Source organism: Chlorocebus sabaeus, chromosome 3 (assembly GCF_047675955.1).
Source record: "Chlorocebus sabaeus isolate Y175 chromosome 3, mChlSab1.0.hap1, whole genome shotgun sequence".
Lineage (NCBI taxonomy): Eukaryota > Metazoa > Chordata > Mammalia > Primates > Cercopithecidae > Chlorocebus > Chlorocebus sabaeus.
The window spans coordinates 304,063-324,681 of NC_132906.1; the positions used below are offsets into that span (position 1 = coordinate 304,063).

Sequence of the window (20,619 nt, forward strand, 5' to 3'; positions counted from 1 at the left end):
CTGGGTTCAAGCGATTCTCATGCCTCAGCCATCTGAGTAGCTGGGATTACAGGCGTGCACCACCACACCTAGCTTATTTTTGTATTTTTAGTAGAGACGGGTTTTATCATGTTGGCCACGCTGGTCTTGAACTCCTGACCTCAAGTTGATCCACCCACCTTGGCCTGCCAAAGTGTTGGGATTACAGACATGAGCCACTGCACCTGGCCCTGACTAACTTTTTTGTTTTAATTTTTGTGGAGATGGAGTCTTGCTGTGTTGGCCAGGCTGGCCTCAAACTCCTGGCTTCAAGTGATTCTCCTCCTTCAGCCTCCTATAGTGCTGGCATTACAGGCGTGAGCCAACGTGCCCAGCCTCAATAATAGCTTCATTGAGATGTAATTCACACACTATACTTTATACCCGTTTAAAATGTATAATTCAGTGTTTTTTTAGTATCTTCATAGAGTTGTACAGCAATAATTGTCAGTAGTTTTAAAACATTTTCATCATCCCAGAAAGAAACCCTGTGTCCATTAGCAGTTAGTCTGCATTTCTACCTTCTCCAGTCCTTAGCAGTCACTTTCTGTCGATGGATTTGCCTATTCTAGACATGACGTATAAATGGAATCATATAATATGTGGTCCTTTGTGATTGGCTTCTTTTTTTTTTTTTTTTTTTTTTGAGACGGAGTTTCACTGTTTCCCATGGTGGAGTGTAGTGGCGCAGTCTCAGCTCACTGCAACCTCCGCCTCCTGGGTGCAAGCAATTTTCCTGCCTCAGCCTCCCGGGTAGCTGGGACTATAGGCACACACCACTACACCCTGCTAATTTTGTATTTTTTTGTAGAGATGGAGTTTCACCATGTTGACCAGGCTGGTCTTGAACGCCTGGCCTCAAGTGATCTGCCCGCCTCGACTTTCCAAAGTGCTGGGATTACTGGTGTCATCCACTGCACCCATCCTGGCTTCTTTCACTTAGCTTAATGATTTCAAGATCATTTGGTAGCCTGCAGCATCAATCAGTTCTTCCTTCCTTTTTATTGCCATAATAGTGTATGAATATACCACTTTTTAAATCCACTTATCAGTTGATGGACAGTTGAGTTGTTTCCCCTTTTTGACTATTGTTAATAATGCTGCTGTGAGAATTCATCTATAATTTTTGTGTGGACTTAGGGTTTCATTTCTCTTTGGGAGGCCGAGGTGGGAAGATTTATTGAGGCCAGGAGTTTGAGGGTGCAGTCAGCTGTCGTCACACCACTGCACTCCAGCCTGGGCAACAGAACAAGACCAAAATGTAATTTCTTTTTTTTTTTTTTTTTGAGACAGAGTCTTGCTCTGTCCCCCAGGCTGGAGTGCAGTGGCCGGATCTCAGCTCACTACAAGCTCCACCTCCCGGGTTCATGCCATTCTCCTGCCTCAGCCTCCCGAGTAGCTGGGACTACAGGCGCCGCCACCACGCCCGCTAATTTTTTTGTATTTTTAGTAGAGACGGGGTTTCACCGTGTTAGCCAGGATGGTCTCGATCTCCTGACCTTGTGATCCACCCATCTTGGCCTCCCAAAGTGCTGGGATTACAGGCGTGAGCCACTGTGCCCGGCCTGAAAAGGTAATTTCTTATATAAAGTACTGCATTAAAATATTAATTAAAATATTGAGAAAACCAACTGAAGCTGACTGAGCAGTGGCTCTAGGATGTGCATAGAGAGATACTGACAAAATAATGTAAAGAGTAAATATTTAGATATTAATATTTAAGGGCATTAATGCTATCATAGTTAATAACTTGTATTACAGTGTTCTTAGGTCAAGATTTATGCTCAGAGTTTCACTAATGAAATCTTAACTTGGCTGGGTGCAGTGGCTCATGCTTGTAATCCCAGTACTTTGGGAGGCCAAGGCTGGTGGATCGCTTGAGCTCAGGAGTTTGAGACCAGCCTGGGCAACATGGCAAAACCTCATGATGTGGTTTGGCTCTGTGTCCCACCCAAATCTCATCTTAAATTGTACTCTCATAATTCCCATGTGTTGTGGGAGGGACCTGGTGGGAGATAATTGAGTCATGGGGATGGTTTCCCCCATACTGTTCTCACGGTAGTGAATAAGTCTCATAAGATCTGATGGTTTTATCAGGGGTTTCCACTTTTGCGTCTTACTCATTCTCTCTTTGCCTGCTGCCATCCATGTAAGATAGGACTTGTTCTTCTTTGCCTTCCGCCATGATTGTTCCATGTGTCTCCAGCCACGTGGAACTGTAAGTCCAATTAAACCTCTTTCTTTTGTAAATTGCTGAATCTCGGGTATGTCTTTATCAGCAGCCTGAGAACGGACTAATACACCCCGTCTCTTATAAAAATCAGCCAGGCATGGTGACACACACCTGTGACCCCATTATTTGGGGGCTGAGGCAGGAGAATTGCTTGAGCCTGGGAGTCAGAGGTTGCAGTGAACTGAGATTGCACCACTGCATTCTAGCTCTAGCCTGAGGGATAGAGTGAGACTGTCTCCAAAAAAAAAAAAAGAAGAAGAAGAAGAAAGAAAAAGAAAACAAATCATAACTCTTTAACATTGATTCTCATCCAGCAACAATTTTGTATGGTTGGTACATTTGGTGGTATCCTGAGACAATATTGATTGTAACCACTCAGGAAATGCTACTGGCAGCTGTTCGGTTGAGGCTAGGGATGCTGCTAAACATCCTAAACATCCTACAAAGCATGGAACAGCCCCACACAGGCCCAAAGTATCAATTGGACCCAAAGTATCAATAGTCGTCCACACAAAAACTTGTACGTGAATGTTCAGAGCAGTACTATATGAATAGGCTATTCATACTATATGAGTAGAAACAACCCAAATGGCTATCAGCTGATGAATGGACAAATAAAATGTGGTATATCCATATCATGGGAATATTACTTGTCATAAAAAGGCATGAGTTACTGATACATGCTACAACATATGTAAAAAGCATTATACTGAGTGAAAAAAGCCATTCACAAAAGACCACAAATTCTATGATAACATTTGTATGAAATGTCCAGGATGGGCAAATCTATAGAGACAGAAAGGTTAGTGGTTACCTCCAACTGGAGTGATTAGAAGAACGTAGGAGGTGACTGCTAGAGCATACAGGGTCTTTCTGGCACAATGGAAATGTTCCGAGATGAGATCACGGTTGTGGTTGCACAGATTTGTGAATATGCTAAAATCGTTGAACTGGACACTCAGTGGGTAAATTGCGTACTGTGTGAATTATGTCTTAATGAAGCCTTTAAAAGTACCCATCATGCCACGGTTTAGAAACCCACTTCACACAGGTCAGCTGCACCACTGGTAGAATGATAGAGGGAGATTGGGGTGGAGATAAAGTTGTGGGAGAGTGCTATAATGGGGCCCTTGAAGTTAAGGAAATAAGAGAGATGGTCCAAGGAGAAGCAGAGGATCCATGTCAGGACCTTTAGGTGCATCAGTAGTTAAAAAGCAGGAAGAAGCAAAAGAAAATAAGAAAGCCAATTAAGACAAGTGGATGGGAGCACAAGGCAGGGTGTGTTTGGGAAGCAAAGATAGATGATGTTTCAAGGAATCAGGTAGTCACCATCGTCTGTTACCGATAGGTAAGATGTGTTTTATTACAGTTTTTTAAACTGATAGAATTGCAAGGAGAATGATGGAATTTTAAAGCACACATGTATAAAGCCCTTGTCCTCTTTTTTTTTGAGTGATCAGTATTCCAACTATTGTCTATTTTTACCTGGCATTGTACGCTTTAAAAAGAAAGTAGATGCAGCACACGGTGACTAACACCTGAATCTCAGCACTTTGGGAGGCCGAGGCAGGAGGATGGCTTGAGCTTGGGAGTTCAAAGTTACCTTGAGCTATGATTGCACCACTGCACTCCAGACTGGGCAACAGAGGAAGACCTTGTCTCTTAGAACAAAAACAAACAAAAAACAAAGTTAAGTTTTCTGATTTTTAAAAATTATTATTAATTTATACAAATAGGGTCTTTCTCTGTCACCAAAGCTGAGGTGTAGTGGCATGATCATGGCTCACTGCAGGCTTGACCTCTGAGTTCAAGTGATCTTCCTGCCTCAACCTCCCGAGTAGCTAGAACCACAGGTACACGTCCCACCTGGCTAATTTTTACATTTTTTGTAGGGCAGGGCCCCACTGTGTTGCGCAGCGTGTCCTCAAACTCTCCTGGGCTCAAGTGATCCTCCCGCTTTGGCGTCCAAAAGTGCGGGGATTACAGGCGTGAGCCACTGTGCTTGGCCTGGGTTTATTTATTAAAGTTTTTTTTTTTTTAATTTCTTTCAATGCTGTTTCATAGTTTCCAGAGTAAAAGGTTATTAAATGTATTCTAAGTACTTTTTTTTTTTTTGAGACTGGGTCTCACCCTGTTGCCCTGGCTGGAGCGTAGGGGTGTAATCACGGCTCGCGGCAGCCTCGACCTCTTGGGCTCAAGCGATCCTCTCAACTTCAGCCTTCTGAGTAGCTGGGACTGTAGGCACGCTTCATGATGCTGATTTTTGTAGAGATGGGGTTTTGCTGTGTTGCTCAGACTTGTCAGTATTCTTTTATTACTCAATTGTAAATTGTTTTTTAAATTTCATTTTCACACTGTACAGGGAAAAACACAAATGATTTTTGTATGTTGATCTTGTATCCTGTAATCTTGCCGAACTTGCTTATTAATGCTAATGAATTATATACATGATTATATTATCTGCAAACCATTATATTTGTTAAGGATAATTATATGTAGGTTTTCTATGTGCAGCAGGTGATTTATGAAAGTATCCACCTATCCAGACCCAGTGGTGCAGAGTCCACAGTTTCTGGGATTTGGTAGGTGTTAAAAATCACTCTGTGACCCAGAGAGTGAATTCCGCGGCACTTTGTAGCCCCACGTTACCCTGAGACTCTGGAGACAATTCCCTTGCTTCTCATTCTGTTTTAGATCGTTGTTGTGCAAAGAAAGTGTCCTAGTCCTGTGGTCCTCCGTCATACCATCTTCCCCGTTTGAAAGTGGGCGCTAGGGTCCGGGGCCATCTCGTCACCGCCTCCCTGTGGTAGCTCTGCTGGTAGAGCTGCCCTCGCAGGCCACGTTCCCTCTGCCTTGTTTCTGGCACGTGCGGCTTCTCTGCCGGCTCCTCTGTCTTTGCCTGATCCCCTCCTAATTGTACTTCAGCCTAGACCAGGTTGTCTTTCTTTTGCTGTGTTCTCCCCATGCATGTTGTATGTGATTTTTTTTCCCGTTTGGCTCCCTTCTCAGCTGTAATTTTTCATTCCTTTGATTATTTAAGTACAGTTAGCCCTCCAAATTTGTGGGTTCCACGTCCTTGGATTCAACTGAGGATCAAAAATATTCTACATAAAAAATAACAATACAACAATTAAAAAAATGCAAATTTTAAAAACAGTGCAACAGTGTACATAGCACTTACATAGTGTTGGGTATTATAATTAATCTAGAGGTGATTTAAGGTATATGGGATGTTTATAAGTTACATGCAAATACGATGCCATTTTATAATAGAGACTGTGGATTTATATCAGAGCATCTGTGGATTTTGGTAACCACAGGAGGCTCTGGAACCAGTCCCCCTCCGGATATTGAGGGAGAACAGTGGTGTCTGTTTACCTCCTGCACGAAGCTCCGTGAACGCATGGGCCATGCTTTTGCTCACTGCATTGTTAGACCCTAGCACAGATGCTCAGTAAATATTTATTATTATATATTTATTATTTAATTATTGAAGGAAACTGGTTCAGAAGTATTAGCTCAGTTTTTGGATGTTTGTTTACTATAAATATAGTTCGGCTAGTAGTTCACCTGGTGTCCATAAATGCTTAAGGGTTTTGGCAATCCTAATCATAAGTGACAATATCATTTTGTAACAAGAATGTTTGGCAGGTATGTGTGGTATGTTGGCTTCAGTGATATTTCTTTTTTTAGTTTGGTTACACTGCCTTTTATTGGTATTCTATTTTTGTGGATCTGATTTGGTTTTGGTAAACTTTTTTTTTTTTTAAACTTAATCTCTTGGGGAAAGCTAACTGGATTATAGAGTAGTAATGGGATACAGAAGCTTTCACCTAAATTGGATTTCCAGTAAAGCCAGCCTTTACTGTTTGGAGGCAAGGCTTGGGAAAACATTCAGGTAAGGTCACTCCTGTCTTTCAAAGGATTTGTGGTTGCTTGGACTGTGTGGTCTGTAAGACTGGGGTCGTTGGTTCTGTGCTGTGCCAGAAGGAGAAGTAGCAGTTTTTGTTGTTAGAAAATTTAATAGCGAAAGGGATTAAATATTTAAGAAAGAAAATGGGCTTGCTGTACCTCCTGAAACTTTGTTTTACTGATGAAGTAGGGTAAAAGATAGTATGGAAAGATGAAGGGAGTAAAGCATTTATTCCTTATGTGAAATGCCCATTTTTGCCACAAGATCTATCTGTATTGTAAAGTAATCATAAGAATAGGCAAAGGAAATTTTCAGAGTGTCCATATTTGCTTGAGGATAATGTGTAGCTATTGTATGCCTCATTTAATTATTTTTTTTGAGTGTCATTCACAATCACAAAACGATACCCTTACTGAAAGTGTTAGTGGATAAACTTAATTGCATATTTAAGGACGTGTGTATTTCCAAAGATGATGTTTTCCCCCCTTCACGTTAAGATGTCCGTATTTAATGATAATGCCGTTTGTCGTATGAGAACTTGAGACCGAAGATTTAGTAGGATTATCCAGTGACAGTCAGTACAGGGTGCGATGAAGCTGTCCTTCTGGCGCTTGGCCTGGTGTATGTCTGTCTCTGGCCATGCGGTTACAGAATAGCGCAGGTGGTACATTTCTATATGCCTTTGATTTCTCAGAAGTTGGTGAGCTTTCCTAAGTGGAGAGTTTTAGAGCTAGATAGGATTGTTGTGGGAGAGGGGGCAGGGAATGGAGAGTTGATTCTTCACTCTTCTGTGGTGCAGTCGAATTTATATGTAGCTGGAACTGATTTTCCGAGGGATTATGATGGCGTTGAGCTTAGAAGACTGGTTGGGTTTTAGCACTTCAGAATTGGATCCCTTGCCGGAACTCTTGCTACGAGGGAGTGGACTTGTATTTGGTACAGAGACCACCACCCGCAAAAAAATCACTGTACTGAAGGTCCTGATTCTTTGATTTGGTGAGAACATGGGAAGGTAAAGTAAGATCAGATGTGTATGACAGATTTTTTTTTTAAGATAGAGGGTTAGCAAAAGACTGAAAGCAGCTCTGTTTGGCTTTCTTATTGATGGAATTGTGGTTTGTTTGGTTACAAATGAATCATTCTGATAAAAATATAAATTGCATGCATTCAGTATTTATTTTAGAAAAATATATAAAGCCATAGCCCAAGAAAATTCTTGAATTATACTCTCGTTTGAACTTTGGTGAAATAATAGCTATTTAGTTCCAATCTTTTGTGACTTGTGTGTCTCATAAAATTTGATTAGCATATAATGAGAGACAGTTTAGTGAATAATCAGTTCATTGTCAAACTGTTCTTTTGTTGGTGACATATTTGTTGTAAAAGATAAAGCAATGTAATGTCCAGATACTGTAAAATGCTAAAGTGGTGACTATAAATCAAACTTTTGAAAGTTTTAAAGGGAAACTATTGTTTTATTAAAATTATTTTTAAATGAAAGTATTGCTTTATTTAACCTTGAAATTATTTTAAAAATACTGCTTTAAGAATAGTAGTGCTAGATTTCCGAATTCTGGTGGAGTGGTTCTGTTTGTTTTTTAAGTTAAGCATCTAAGAATTATCTGGGGTGGAAATGGTATTTTTTGATTTCTTATAAGAATCATTAAGAATTATCTGGGGTTGAAATACTATTTTTTAATTTCTTATACATACAGATAGAAATAGTCATTTGAGAATACCTGATTAAAAATGAATTACCTTAATTCTTTATATTATTTTGAATGTAAAGATATGGTCCAGATTTGTATATCGTTATTCTGCCCACATTGTGATATGTTCTTCACTAGTTTTTTTTTTTCAAATGGAAAAGTAATGCATGTACATGAATAATAACAATATTTTAGGTAATAGTAAACGTTATAGAATGCATAGTAAGCCTCCCTCCCACATAGAGCCGGCATAGTCTCTTATTCAGGGGCAGCAACTTCAGCAGTTTCACGGTACAATCTGATGACTAAAACATATTTCTTGTAAGAATAGCATTGTCTTTAAATATTTGTTCTGTATAAACATTTTAATGCTGTTCCATATAAATATTTGTTATACTGTTCTTTTTGTTTTATGTTTAACTATTTAAATGCTTTTGGGAATATTAATTTTTTTTAGTAGAGTGGGATATGATTTGTAGTTATAGGATTATAATTGTGTCTTATAAAAAGTATAATATAGTACATGTGCATTTTTATTATGGTATATAATAGTGGTATTATTAGTGGTATTGCCAGGCTGGCTGATAGAAGGTGGTGAAGTCTGTGGTGTTGTAGATTAGTTTTTCAGTGGAAGGTAAGTGTGGCCTCTTTGCATGGAGCATTACAAGTGTGCATTCTTGTTAGAAGACAAACATCATGCCAGAGATAAAAATCCTTTCCAGGTTTGGGGTTGGAAAACAAAAGTAACACGGAGCTTTGTAATAATTATGGGGAAAAGTATTTTCTGATAGATGTTACATACTAACTCATAAATCTCCCATGCTGTTGGCCACATATAAGGAATTATAATCTTAAAAATATTCTGGTTACCAACATTTGAAGAAAATTGGCCACAGAATTGGGCACCAGGGACAGTGTGCTGAAAAACAGACCATGATTAGGAGAGGCTAGACCAAGATTTAAAAAAATCAGATTTCAGGGTTATTTTGAATCTGATGTTACATGAGCCATTGCAGTGAATTCCATTTTATATCTGGAAAAAGTCCTTTTTAAAACTCATGTCCATTTTCCCTTAATGTAAATAATTGATATCCAGAAGTATTAATAGAGTATATGCTTTCTATAATTTATAAAAAGGTAGAGGAGAGAATTATAAGAGAATGTTGGTTTAGGTTTAATAGTTTCCTTTTATAAGATTTCTTCCTGTATTTTCTTACTGATACTTCTGTAAGATTTATTGAATCTTTAGGTTATCATCTCCCTCTTACCAAAACACACTGTTATCCCCCTTGCTGTGTTATACCTGGAAGGCATAATTAGAATGTGAGAGATTCTCCTCATTTACTTGGAATAGAGTTTTTCATATATCCAGAAGTAGCAAAATTTATGAATATGATTCCCTTCGCTTCTGCCACCTGTGTTCGTCCTCTGTACTTGAACTGTCTGCAGCTCTTGAAGGGAAGTTTGGGCTTTCGTTCTCTTGCAGTGATAGTACCTGAAGTCTTTGCCTTGTTACTTTCAGGGATCATACATCTGCTAACTACTAACATGGTAAATGGTCAGGTTTGAGGCCAACCATTTTGTTATGGTTATGTGAACCCATTTATCTGTTTCATATCCTAACTAATTTAAAAATAAAATCATAACACCTTTTATAAGCATATGAAATATTACAAAATCATTACTTTCCTAGTTGAAAATGTTACATACGTATATTTCGTTTGTTAGATTTGGCGTATTGAAAGTAAAGAGAAATAAAACTAGGAAAGAGTAAGTGAAATGTATTTAAATTTTTATGAAGTATGAAGAATTGGCCAGGTGTGCTGGCTGATGCCTATAATCCTTGCACTTTGGGAGGTTGAGCCAGGAAGATCACTTGAGCTCAGGAGTTCAAGACCTCTCTGGGCTGTCTCATTTTTAAACACACACACACGCACTCACACACACCACAAATAATTGATTGCCTTACTCAGAAGATTTATTTCATGTACTAAAGCCTTTGCCATCCCATTATTGTGGGAACTTTCAAAGATATACAATAGTAGTGAGAATACCCGGCTTTAAACAGCCAGTCTTGTTTCATCTGTGCTCTGCCATCCCCAGACTATTTTGAAGCAAATCCTAGGTGTCCGATAAATCAGTATATTGTCGTATTGGTTGAAGAACACAGCATTGGCCTTAGACCACAATCAGTGCCTCATAAGAAAATGGGCTCACTGTCTGTTGATAGCTCTTAGTGTTCACGGGCTGATTGTTTTCCCCTCTTTTTAAAATCAGGCTTCTTTCTTTTGGCTTTTTTGGGCCAAAAGAACCTCCACAAGGGGGCAGATAAAGGAAGAGAGAAGGGAAGTTTAAATGAACCAGATTTGAGTTTCACTTTTGTTAACCAGTCGGATAGAGTTGCAGAGGATTTTGGGGGTGACTTTTCAGAAACAAGCAGTGACTTTTCTTCTTGAAACAACTCATAGTGCCCCCCTTGCTCTTCAGAGACCGAATAGAACTAGCTATTTTAAAGGGGGTTAACAAATAATCTTAAAAAAAAAAAAAAAAAAAGGTTTCCAGAGCATTATTACAGCCTTTAATTTTCTCTGTGAATAATAATTTTTCTGTAAAAATAATGATTTAGACTTTACTCAAAATATAGTATTTGAATTTCTATCTACTTTTTTCAGACGATAGCTCTGGGTGATTGTCATTAAGATTTCTCACTGAGTGATGTGAATGTTGCATAGTCGAAGTATTTTAGCTGGACATTTGATTACCAATGGAAGGGGGCATAACCACTGTTTTTTGTTTGTTTGTTTGTTTGTTTTGAGACAGAGCCTCTCCCTGTCACCCAGGCTGGAGTGCAGTGGTGTGGTCACGGCTCACTGCAACCTCCGCCTCCCATGTTCAAGTGATTCTCCCGCCTCAGCCTCCCAAGTAGCTGGGATTGCAGGTGCATGCCACCACGCCCAGCTAATTTTTGTATTTTTAGTAGAGATGGGTTTCACTGTGTTGGCCAGGCTGGTCTCGAACTCCTGACCTTAGGTGATCTGCCCGCCTCGGCCCTCCAAAGCGCGGAGATTACAAGCGTGAGCCACCATGACCGGCCGAGTTTTCTCATTTCTTAAAAGCCTCAGTTACTGTGGCGGTATCAATAAATAGTATTCATAAAAACCTACAAATATCTATGATGGTTGCTTTATTTATGGTAAAACAGTATTCTGTTTGAAGCATGTTTGAAATTGAATGCCTGAACACCATATAAATTGCTTTTTAGTCTGTGGGAATTTTAAATAAGCATCTGTGAAGTTTTTTGTTGGATTATTTCTTTGTCTTGATGTTTAGATACTGTGACCTGTGGGAGTTGTTTTTCTTTGATGTTATATGTGTTTACTCTTTTTGGTCTTTTGTTTTCCCAGTGAATATATTTCTTTTGGAAAAATGCTATTTTTCCAAGTAGACAATGTGAGACTCACATTTTGTATATGTGGTGTTAATTGTTGCAAGATATTGGGGGGAAATGATGGGATAAACTTGCAGAAATTGATTCTTTTTGCATGAATTTTGGCGTATGCTTTGCAATAAGAGTATTTCCTTCTGTTGCCACTATTAAATTCTCTGGTTCTCAAAGTTTCTGTATGCCTACAGCATGACACATAATTACAATGAAAGCATTACCTTACATTCCTGTAACATTCTTTTTTCCCCCAGGCACTTAATGCCTTTTATTCCTTAGCTTCATGCATGAATTATGTAGCATATGTGAAGAGGCTTAAACTGTTACCATTACAGATTCTTTCTAGATGGCTCCTGTTATATTTAGGATACACTTATACTTTAGACAAAGTAAGAATGTTATTGTTGTTGACCTTGACACCAAATAACTGGGCAGACATTATATAGCTATGTTTGAATCCTCGCAAAATGTGCTGTTGAAGCCAACAGAGTCCTGGCGGGAGACTCTTCTGGACAGCAGAGTTATGGAGCTTTTCTTCACAGTAAGTTGTAGTCTTCCTCTCTGGTAGCAAGAGCCATAGAAGAGAGGAAATGCCTTGGCGTGTTTCTTAAGTAAAACAAAACAGATTGCTTTTCTCCCCTAAAGTCTTATCTTCTCATCAATATAGCTGCTTAAATAGAAATTATTTTAAAAGTTTCTTGCCAATTTATAAAAATCTCACATAGTTATGAAGGGCTTGATATCCTAGAGCAGAAGTTCTCAAACTTTTAGTTTTAGGACCCCTCTATACTCTTAAAAATTATTGAGAACTCCAAAGAACTTTTCTTTATATAGGCTATGTTTATCCTATTAAAAATTCAAACGAAACTTTACAAAATAATGTGTTAAAAAGTAACAATAACAAACGATTACATATTAACATAAGTAACATTTTAATTAACTATATTTTTGAAAACAAAGCAAGTTTAATGAGAAGAATAGCATTGTTTTACATTTTTGTAAATCTATAATATCAGACTTAATCCACTTTTAACCTGTGTGACAGTGAGAATGGGAAACGCAGATGCTGTCTTCATGTTATATGCAAATAGTTTTTACCTGTGTGACAGCGACAGTGGGAGATGCAGATACTGTCTTCATAGGATTATGCAGTAGTTTCTTGTCACAGGCAACCTGACAGGCTTTTAAAAAGCTTCAGGGATCCCTGGACCACAGTTTGAGAACTGCTATTCTGGAGTGTAGGTTTTATACTTCTTGTATTTATGAGCCATTAGTGAAGTTGGTATTATTGAATAGCAGTTTATCTCGTGTATAACTTTAGACAGTCCTCTTTATCATTGGCTAAATACCAAGATGTAAGCAGTGTGTTCCCACATTGACCAATGTGTATCCTAGTAGAGCAGTCAAAAGCTGGACAAACAATTTGTGTGTGTGCATTTATGTATTGGATGCTAATTTGCAGTTATAAGTTGAATATACAAGTTAGTTAGATATAATGACATGGACAAAAGCCCAAGTAAAAACCAATTAAAAGTAGAAAAGATATTTTGCTTAATCCCAATTGTTAATTTTAGTTTCTTTTCATTTGTTTTAAAAATATAGATGAGCCCTTCAACTGCCTTTTTCTGATTGAACCATTTAAAATAAAGTAGTTACGTGGTATGTATTTTAAGATATCTAGAACAAGGTTATCTATCCATGGGTATATATAAAAGATATTTTCTATAGAAATATTCAGACTGAGCGTTAAATCACCTTGTGGTTTCTTTTTAAAATCAGACAAATGATGGCTGAAGCCACTGTCAAGATCAAAGGGATAATTGTAACTAAATTTTAAAATTCCGTGGCCTGCTTCATCTGACAGGAATTGTTTTGATACGAATCCAAGTCCAAGTCTTTGTATTATGCACTTGACTGAAAGTCGATTCCACTCCAGCAGTTTTTGAAAAGGTGAAAAACTCGCTGGCGGTGCTGGAAACAACTCTCCCAAATCTGAACAGCTGTCTAGACAAACCAGACAGCTGCTCCTGTCAGCTGTGAACAACCACATGCAAATAACTTTTGAATTGGAAAGTTAACCCTTTTTTGCTTTATTTGAACAATTTTTGGGTTTGTAGCTATTTTCACTTAAGCAGTTTATGAACAAGTTTGTTACTTGTTTTAAAAATGAGAATGGCTAATCTTTTTATTTAATTCTGGTTAAATTTAATTTTAGTTATATGAATTTATTGCCTAATTTAAAGTACTTTTCCACTGGATATCACTTGTGCTAGATTTGGATAAGCATCAGTATACTGTTGCATAAGAACAAGACTTTAAATATGTTAATCTTAAGACTTTAAATGTGTTGGAATACTTTGGGTTGCATTCTGCCCTACTGAAGTTTACAAACTTCTTGATTTTTTTTCCTTCCATAAGGTCTTGGGAAAAAAAACCCCACTTTCATTGTGTTTTCTTCCTACCTTTTTGACCAGAGTCGTCTTGATCTCGCTTATAGTCTCTTCCTTCTTTGCTCATCCCATAAATATTGGCATTCCTATCTTAATTCTCAACGTTGCTGACTCTGTACACTTTCCTGTGGCTCTCTGTTTGACACGTAGGACTTCAGGCATTGGTTCCCAGATGACTCCTCCATCTATATTCAGCACAGCCTGCTCCAGAGTTTCAGAGCCTTATAATCCAAGTGCTTACTGGATGTTATAATTTGGATGGCCCACAGACATCTCAGATTTAACGTGTTCCAGTAGAATTCGTCATCTTCCTTACTTGCTTCTCCTTCCTTGTATTTCTTTTCTTGATGCATAGCCTTGCCGTTCATCTCACTGGGCGTCCTGCTGGTCTTTGCTTTCCCTTATCCCTCTGTCCTTTTCCCATATTCAGGTGGTGATTCAGCTTTCCGTTTTATAATATAGTTTATAGTGAAATGCATGTTCAGATATGGAGGAACTCTTTTGTAATGATATTGGAAGAAAGGCAAGAATTTATATTGTATAAAAATTAAGCATTTATTAATAGTTTTATGTGGTTTATATTTCAGGTAACATAAATTAAGTTTGAACAGCACACACTGTCTCGAAAGACAGTTATTTATTTATTTTAACTTTATTTTTAGTTATTTCATTAGCTATTTCATTGCGGGTATTCTTTCTTTTGATTGCTCGCTTCGAGACCATAATGAACATTTAAGATTGTGAGATGGATTTTTTTTTTTTTTTTTTTTTTTTTGAGGCGGAGTCTTGCTCTGTCGCCCAGGCTGGAGTGCAGTGGCGTGATCTTGGCTCACTGCAAGCTCCACCTCCTGGGATCACGCCATTCTCCTGCCTCAGCTTCCCAAGTAGCTGGGACTGTAGGCTCCCACCACCACACCCGGCTAATTTTTTTTTTTTTTTTAAATTTTTGTATTTTTTATTAGAGATGGGGTTTCAACTTGTTAGCCAGGATGATCTTGATCTCCTGACCTTGTGATCTGCCTGTCTCAGCCTCCCAAAGTGCTGGGATTACAGGCGTGAGCCACCACGCCCAGTCCAGATGGATTCTTATTGTCCCAGATTACATTGTGTCTGTTGACAGAATATCTCCCTGGGTAGTATGCTTAAATGCTGATTAGCTTCTAAGGCATCGTGATAAAAATTTAATTACAGATTTCAGATAAAGAATTTATAAGAGTGAGTTGTGTTCAGAAGTTTGTGAACTAGACAGTGTGCATATATGAATTTGTCTATTGTACTTGGAATTTACTATATAAAACTTAAAATACATTAGAATATAGTTTGAAAAATATTTGTATTCTAGACCAAGAATTTGCAGACATTTTTTGTATAGGGCCAGATGGTAAACACTTTAGGCTTTGCAGGTCATATGTTCATATTCAACACTGCCATTGTAGTACAGAAGCAGCCGTAAATGATGTGTAAATAAGCATGGTAGTATTCCAGTAAAGCTTTTTGATGGTCATTAAAATGAATTTTGGCTGGGCATGATGGCTCATGCCTGTAATCCCAGCATTTTGGGAGGCCAAGGCGGGCAGATCACCTGAGGTCAGGAGTTTGAGACCAGCCTGGCCAACTTGGCGAAACCCCGTCTCTACTAAAAATACAAAAATTAGCCAGGCATGGTGGCGTGCGCCTGTAATCCCAGCTACTCAAGAGACTGAGGCAGGAGAATCGCTTGAACTGGGGAGGCAGAGGTTGCAGAGAGCCGAGATCGCACCACTGCACTCCGTCCAGCCTGGGCGACAAGTGAAACTCGTTTCAGGAAAAACAAAAAAAAGAATTCTATATAATTTCCACAGGTCACAAAATCACAAAATATTATTTTTGTTGGTTTTCCCCCAACCATACAGAAATGGAGGAAAAAAACCAACAACCACCATTCTTAGCTCACAGCCGTATGAAAACAGGCGTGGGCCAAATTTGGCTTATGGACTGTGGTTTGTTCTAGTCCAAAGAGTATAGCGTATTTTAAGCATGTCAGTAGATCAGTTAGCTTTGTAATGTTAGAGATTATTTAGTATTTTAAATTTCATTACTAGAACCTTAAGAAGTTCAGGGATTAGGGATTAATGGTCTCGGTGAACAAGGATTTACTGAATTTTCATTGTGGCCCAGCATCCCAGTGAGTACTTAAATGTTCTGACCGCAAGTAATTGAGAAACAATTTGCCTAGTCAAAGTGAATGTAACCGAAAACTATGAGTTCAGTGTCACACATTTACAAAAGAGAGAGAACTTTGTGTGGGAAAGAAAAGGGCTAGAGTAGTTAAGTACCTCGGCAAGTACAAAATGGTACATCCAACAGTAAGTGTTGGATGGATTAAGATTAATAATGATCATATTTCTTCACTGAATTTTCCTTGGCTCTATTATGTCAGATTACAGAAATGAAACCTTTAACATCTGAGAATATTAATACTATAAAACTAGGGAGCAGTATTTCAAGAGCATTTCCTTCATGCAGAACACTATTCCAGGTGTTTCATGTCCGTATTGTATCATTTAAATAAAATTTAGGTGAGCTTTAAATGGATTTAAGTATAATTTACATTTTGTATTCAAAATCTTTTAGCATTTATTAATAGCAATGGTGTAGGTTAAACTGAGATTCAAACAAATTGTAAGTGAACTGAGAATTAATAAAAGAGTGTGCTTATTGTATTTTGGTTGAATGAATGTGTGAATGTCTAGGGATTCAATGGTATATTGCTTTTCTAAGTGTGCAACTGTTTACTTCCACTAAAGCAGCATCTATATACTCTTGATTGAACTTGTCTGCTAACTTTAGCAAGAAGCTGTAGCTAGGCATAGTTAGCATAATACAGATGACTGTCGTTGTTGCTGTTTTTAGAAGAAGCAGTATGTCTGACTGGCTGGCATCTGTTTCTCTCTTTGTCATAACATGCTGGAGATGGATCAATTTTCAAAATGTAGGTAGCCCTCGGTTAAAAATCAATTGATATGTTTAAAATAATGGCCTGTAAAGTGAACTGAGGGACAATTTTCTAAATTTAGTTTAATTCAGGAATTAATTTTCTGGAAATAACCAGCTACAGTGAATTTTTCTCTTACCTCATTCGGCATGGTAGACACGTGACCCTTACAAAGGAAGAATTTATATTTATGGGTTAGTAATTCTTTCTAACAGGTACATCGAAAAATCAGAGAAGATTCAGATATGGCACAAGATTCTCTGCAGTGCCTTGCCCAGTTAGCTTCTCTTCATGGACCCATCTTCCCTGATGAAGGATCACAAGTTGATTATCTCGCACACTTCATTGAGGGATTACTGAATACTATCAATGGGTAGGTATACTTGCCCTTTGCAGCTGAAAAAGGAACTCTATGTTTTGTGTGTAACAGTAGAAGAAAAAAAAGAACTAGTTATTTTTCGCCGTTACATTTTGAGGTAAAGTCATATGGGTAATTTGAAATTAATAAACAAAGACATACCTTTTAAAATGAATCAGTAACGATATTTGCTTGTTTGGAAATGAGCTATTATATTAATAATTTTTCTTTTACTGCCACGTAATAATACTCATTCCTTGGTTTTAGAATTGAAATAGAAGATTCTGAAGCTGTGGGCATCTCCAGCATTATCAGCAACCTGATAACTGTGTTCCCACGAAATGTTCTAACCGCCATTCCAAATGAGCTTTTCTCCTCCTTCGTTAACTGCCTCACACACCTCACTTGTTCTTTCGGGCGAAGTGCTGCATTGGAAGAAGTGGTGAGTGACTATTCTAAAGTAAATTGTGTCAGGTTTTCACAAAGACATTTGTGGTGCCTTTGGAACATTTCTCATGGAAAGTAATTATTTTGAGTGCTAGCTATTAAAATGACCATTTTGTTTAGGTGTGCAAATTATTTGGGAAACATGACCTTTAAAAATTTGTGGATGAAAATAGTTTTGTTGGTGATATTAACTGGTCTTAAGCGTTTAATTTTGAGATACTTTAGTACCCAAATATAGGAGATGGAATGAAATGAGCTGTGGTTTGTTTAACACAATTTTTCACATAAAAATTACGTTGAAAGCTCATTCTAACAGCAAAAACATTGTTTACAGGGTGCTACTGTGGTGTGGTGTAGTTATGTGTAATTTTATTTTTTTTTTGAGAATTTTTTACTTTAGACTTATTTGGCAATTATGTAAACATAATTTGGTTCAAATCATTGTAACCTTGCTTGTTTTCATTAGAATGTGCGCTCTAATTTTTTGGATGGTAATGCTTTAATAGTGTATCCTGGTAGAATTTAATTTACATTGAAATTAAGACCGATAATACTAAAGATGTTTTTTGATATAAATTTTCAAATGTGTGTTTTCCATATTTTATATTTAAATTTAGAAAACATCTACTAAAACCCCTTGGCAACACAGCTGCTTTTGTAACGGTTACTGTGAATAGCTATATTAATCATGGAAAAAAATTGATTTCATTCCACAAAGTAGTGATTACATTGTTGAAACTAATTTTTCTTTTTATGAATCAAAATGTGAATCTTTTTGAAAAGCTGTAAAAGGAATGTAGATATTTTGTTAGAATTTCATGTTAAGTTGTAAGTTGTTTTGGTTAGATTCTGCCAATGTGTATGTGAGTTTTTTGTATCCCTTCAGAGGTGTTCAGAGAATAGGGAACTCGAGATGATTATGTTTATATAATCGGGCACTTTCATGATTTGATGAGGAAAGGATCCAGGTCAGACAAGTGTTTATGTGGTGGAGAAAATGTAGTAACAGAAGGGTAGAAGTTTAAAGGCATGATAGGTAGATTTGAATGTTTCAGAGGGATAATTTATGTTCTAAACTTAAAAATCCAGGGTAATTTTGAGTATTTACGCTTTACTCAAACCTCTTTCAGATGATCACAGATTCTGAACTAGTCAGGTTTCCTTTAACATGAATTCCTTGCACTTTCCCTCTCCCCCTTAGTTTATTTTCTCTTCTAAACCAGGTGGATTAAAGAGCATGTTGAGCCTATATTTAGAAACTAAGCTACCTTTTAGTTTCTGCTTGTGAGTTAAGCGTGTTCCTAAACATTTTAAAGAATTGCTGGAAGATATATGGCATCCTTGATTTGCAAATTTTAAGTTCAGAATTTATTTATTTTGAGGTCACTGACATCTTGACAATTTTTCCTTCAAGATTTGACAGAGGAGTGTTGGGATATGGAAAGCTTACATGCAGAGAAGTGTATGTGTGTTGTGCTTATTTCACAGCAGGCATGCTCTAGTGATGGACCTGACGGGTTTCATTCAAGAAAAGTATTATTTATTTTCATTTATTTTACTCAGTTTTTAATTGAGCTGTTTATGATATTTAAAAATTATTTTTTAAGAATAATTGGTCACCTATTGAGAAGGACAGAGGGAAAAGTTTTGCATTAGTCATAGAAACCAGGTTGGGGATGTGTGGTGAGGTTGAGGGCTAACGGGGTGGCCCATGCATGATGACTTTATTGAAGAGTAAACCTCCTAAATGTCATCTCAGCCTCAAGCGGTTTCCGTTGTATCTTGTGTATGCTGGGAGTAGAGGACCAGGGGAGTGTACAGCTGATACCAGAAATAGAGAAACACATCCAGCCAAACCAAATTGGACCTCTGGGACAGAAACCGTTTCATCTTTTGTTTTCTTGGGCACCCAGTGATTGTAGTAATAGGATGTAATACATAGTTGTCCTGAGATGGAAAAGTATGTAAAGACATGATTTTTTTTTTTTTTTTTTTTTTTTTGAGATGGAGTCTCGCTGTGTCGCCCAGTCTGGAGTGCGATGGCATGGTCTTGGCTCACTGCAACCTCCACCTCCCAGGTTCAAGCGATTCTTCTGCATCAGCCTCCCGAGTAGCTGGGATTACAGGCGCCCGCCTCCACACCTGGCTAATTTTTGTATTTTTAGTAGAGACGGGGTTTCACCATGTTGGCCAGGCTGGTCTTGAGCTCCTAACCTCGCGATCCACCCACCTCGGCCTCCCAAAGTGCTGGGATTACAGGTGTGAGCCACCGCACCTGGCCAAGACATGATCTTTTAAGTAAAATTTGGTAAATTGAGGCATATTAAAGAAATGAGTTCGGGAGTTAGCATGGGATGGAAAGATGTGAACTTTGAGGGAGACCGTACAGCTATGGGCCAAACAATCATGAAGGGCGAGAGCTCAGGCTCTGTCACTTGTTTTGAGCATGTTTCTTCATTGGTGAAGTCAGGGTACAAATTCCTTCCACTGCTTTATGACACGGATTAACTGCATGAAAAGTACCTGTATAGGCCGGGCTTGGTGGCTCACGCCTGTCATCCCAGCACCTTGGGAGGCTGAGGCAGGCCGATTGCCTGAGGTCAGGAGTTTGAGACCAGCCTGCCAAACATGGCAAAACCCCTTCTCTACTAAAAGTACAAAAAATTAGCCGGGCATGGTGGCAGGCGCCTGTAATCCCAGGTGCTTGGGAGGCTGAAGCAGGAGAATCACTTGAACCTGAGAGGTGGACGTTGCAGTGAGCCAAGATCATGCCACTGCACTCCAGCCTGGGCAACAAGAGCAAAACTCCGTCTCAAAAAAAAACACGGGAGGGGGGGACGTGCATAGTGTGCTATAATTTATTACAGGCAATAACATGTAGAATAATAATTTAAAAAACGAACCTTTAAAACAATAGCTTTTATTGAAAGCTTGTATGCACTCTTACCACATAAGAACAACTATTGGGTTTTGTTTGGTGCGAACCAAATATATTTCTAATTTTTAGAAATTATTTTTAAAATGATTTTTATAATCTTAATTTTGTGAAATCTTGAAAGTTTTTTTCCAGTAGGC

The 20,619-nt window shown here is 38.1% G+C and overlaps 1 protein-coding gene across 6 annotated transcripts in view; it reads left to right on the top strand.

The window, feature by feature from the left end:
- The window catches only part of XPO4 (exportin 4), a 108,729-nt gene that overhangs the window by 48,783 nt on the left and 39,327 nt on the right, over nt 1-20,619 (top strand). For all 6 annotated transcript variants that reach the window (XR_012091694.1, XM_008021637.3, XM_008021641.3 and 3 more), the window contains 3 exons: nt 11,744-11,856; nt 16,955-17,112; nt 17,365-17,539. Coding sequence is in view for 5 of the 6 variants with exons in the window: in XM_008021637.3 (XP_008019828.1) it covers nt 11,744-11,856; nt 16,955-17,112; nt 17,365-17,539 (446 nt within the window). In the remaining variant the exon portion in view is untranslated. The remainder of the gene's footprint in view (nt 1-11,743; nt 11,857-16,954; nt 17,113-17,364; nt 17,540-20,619) is intronic.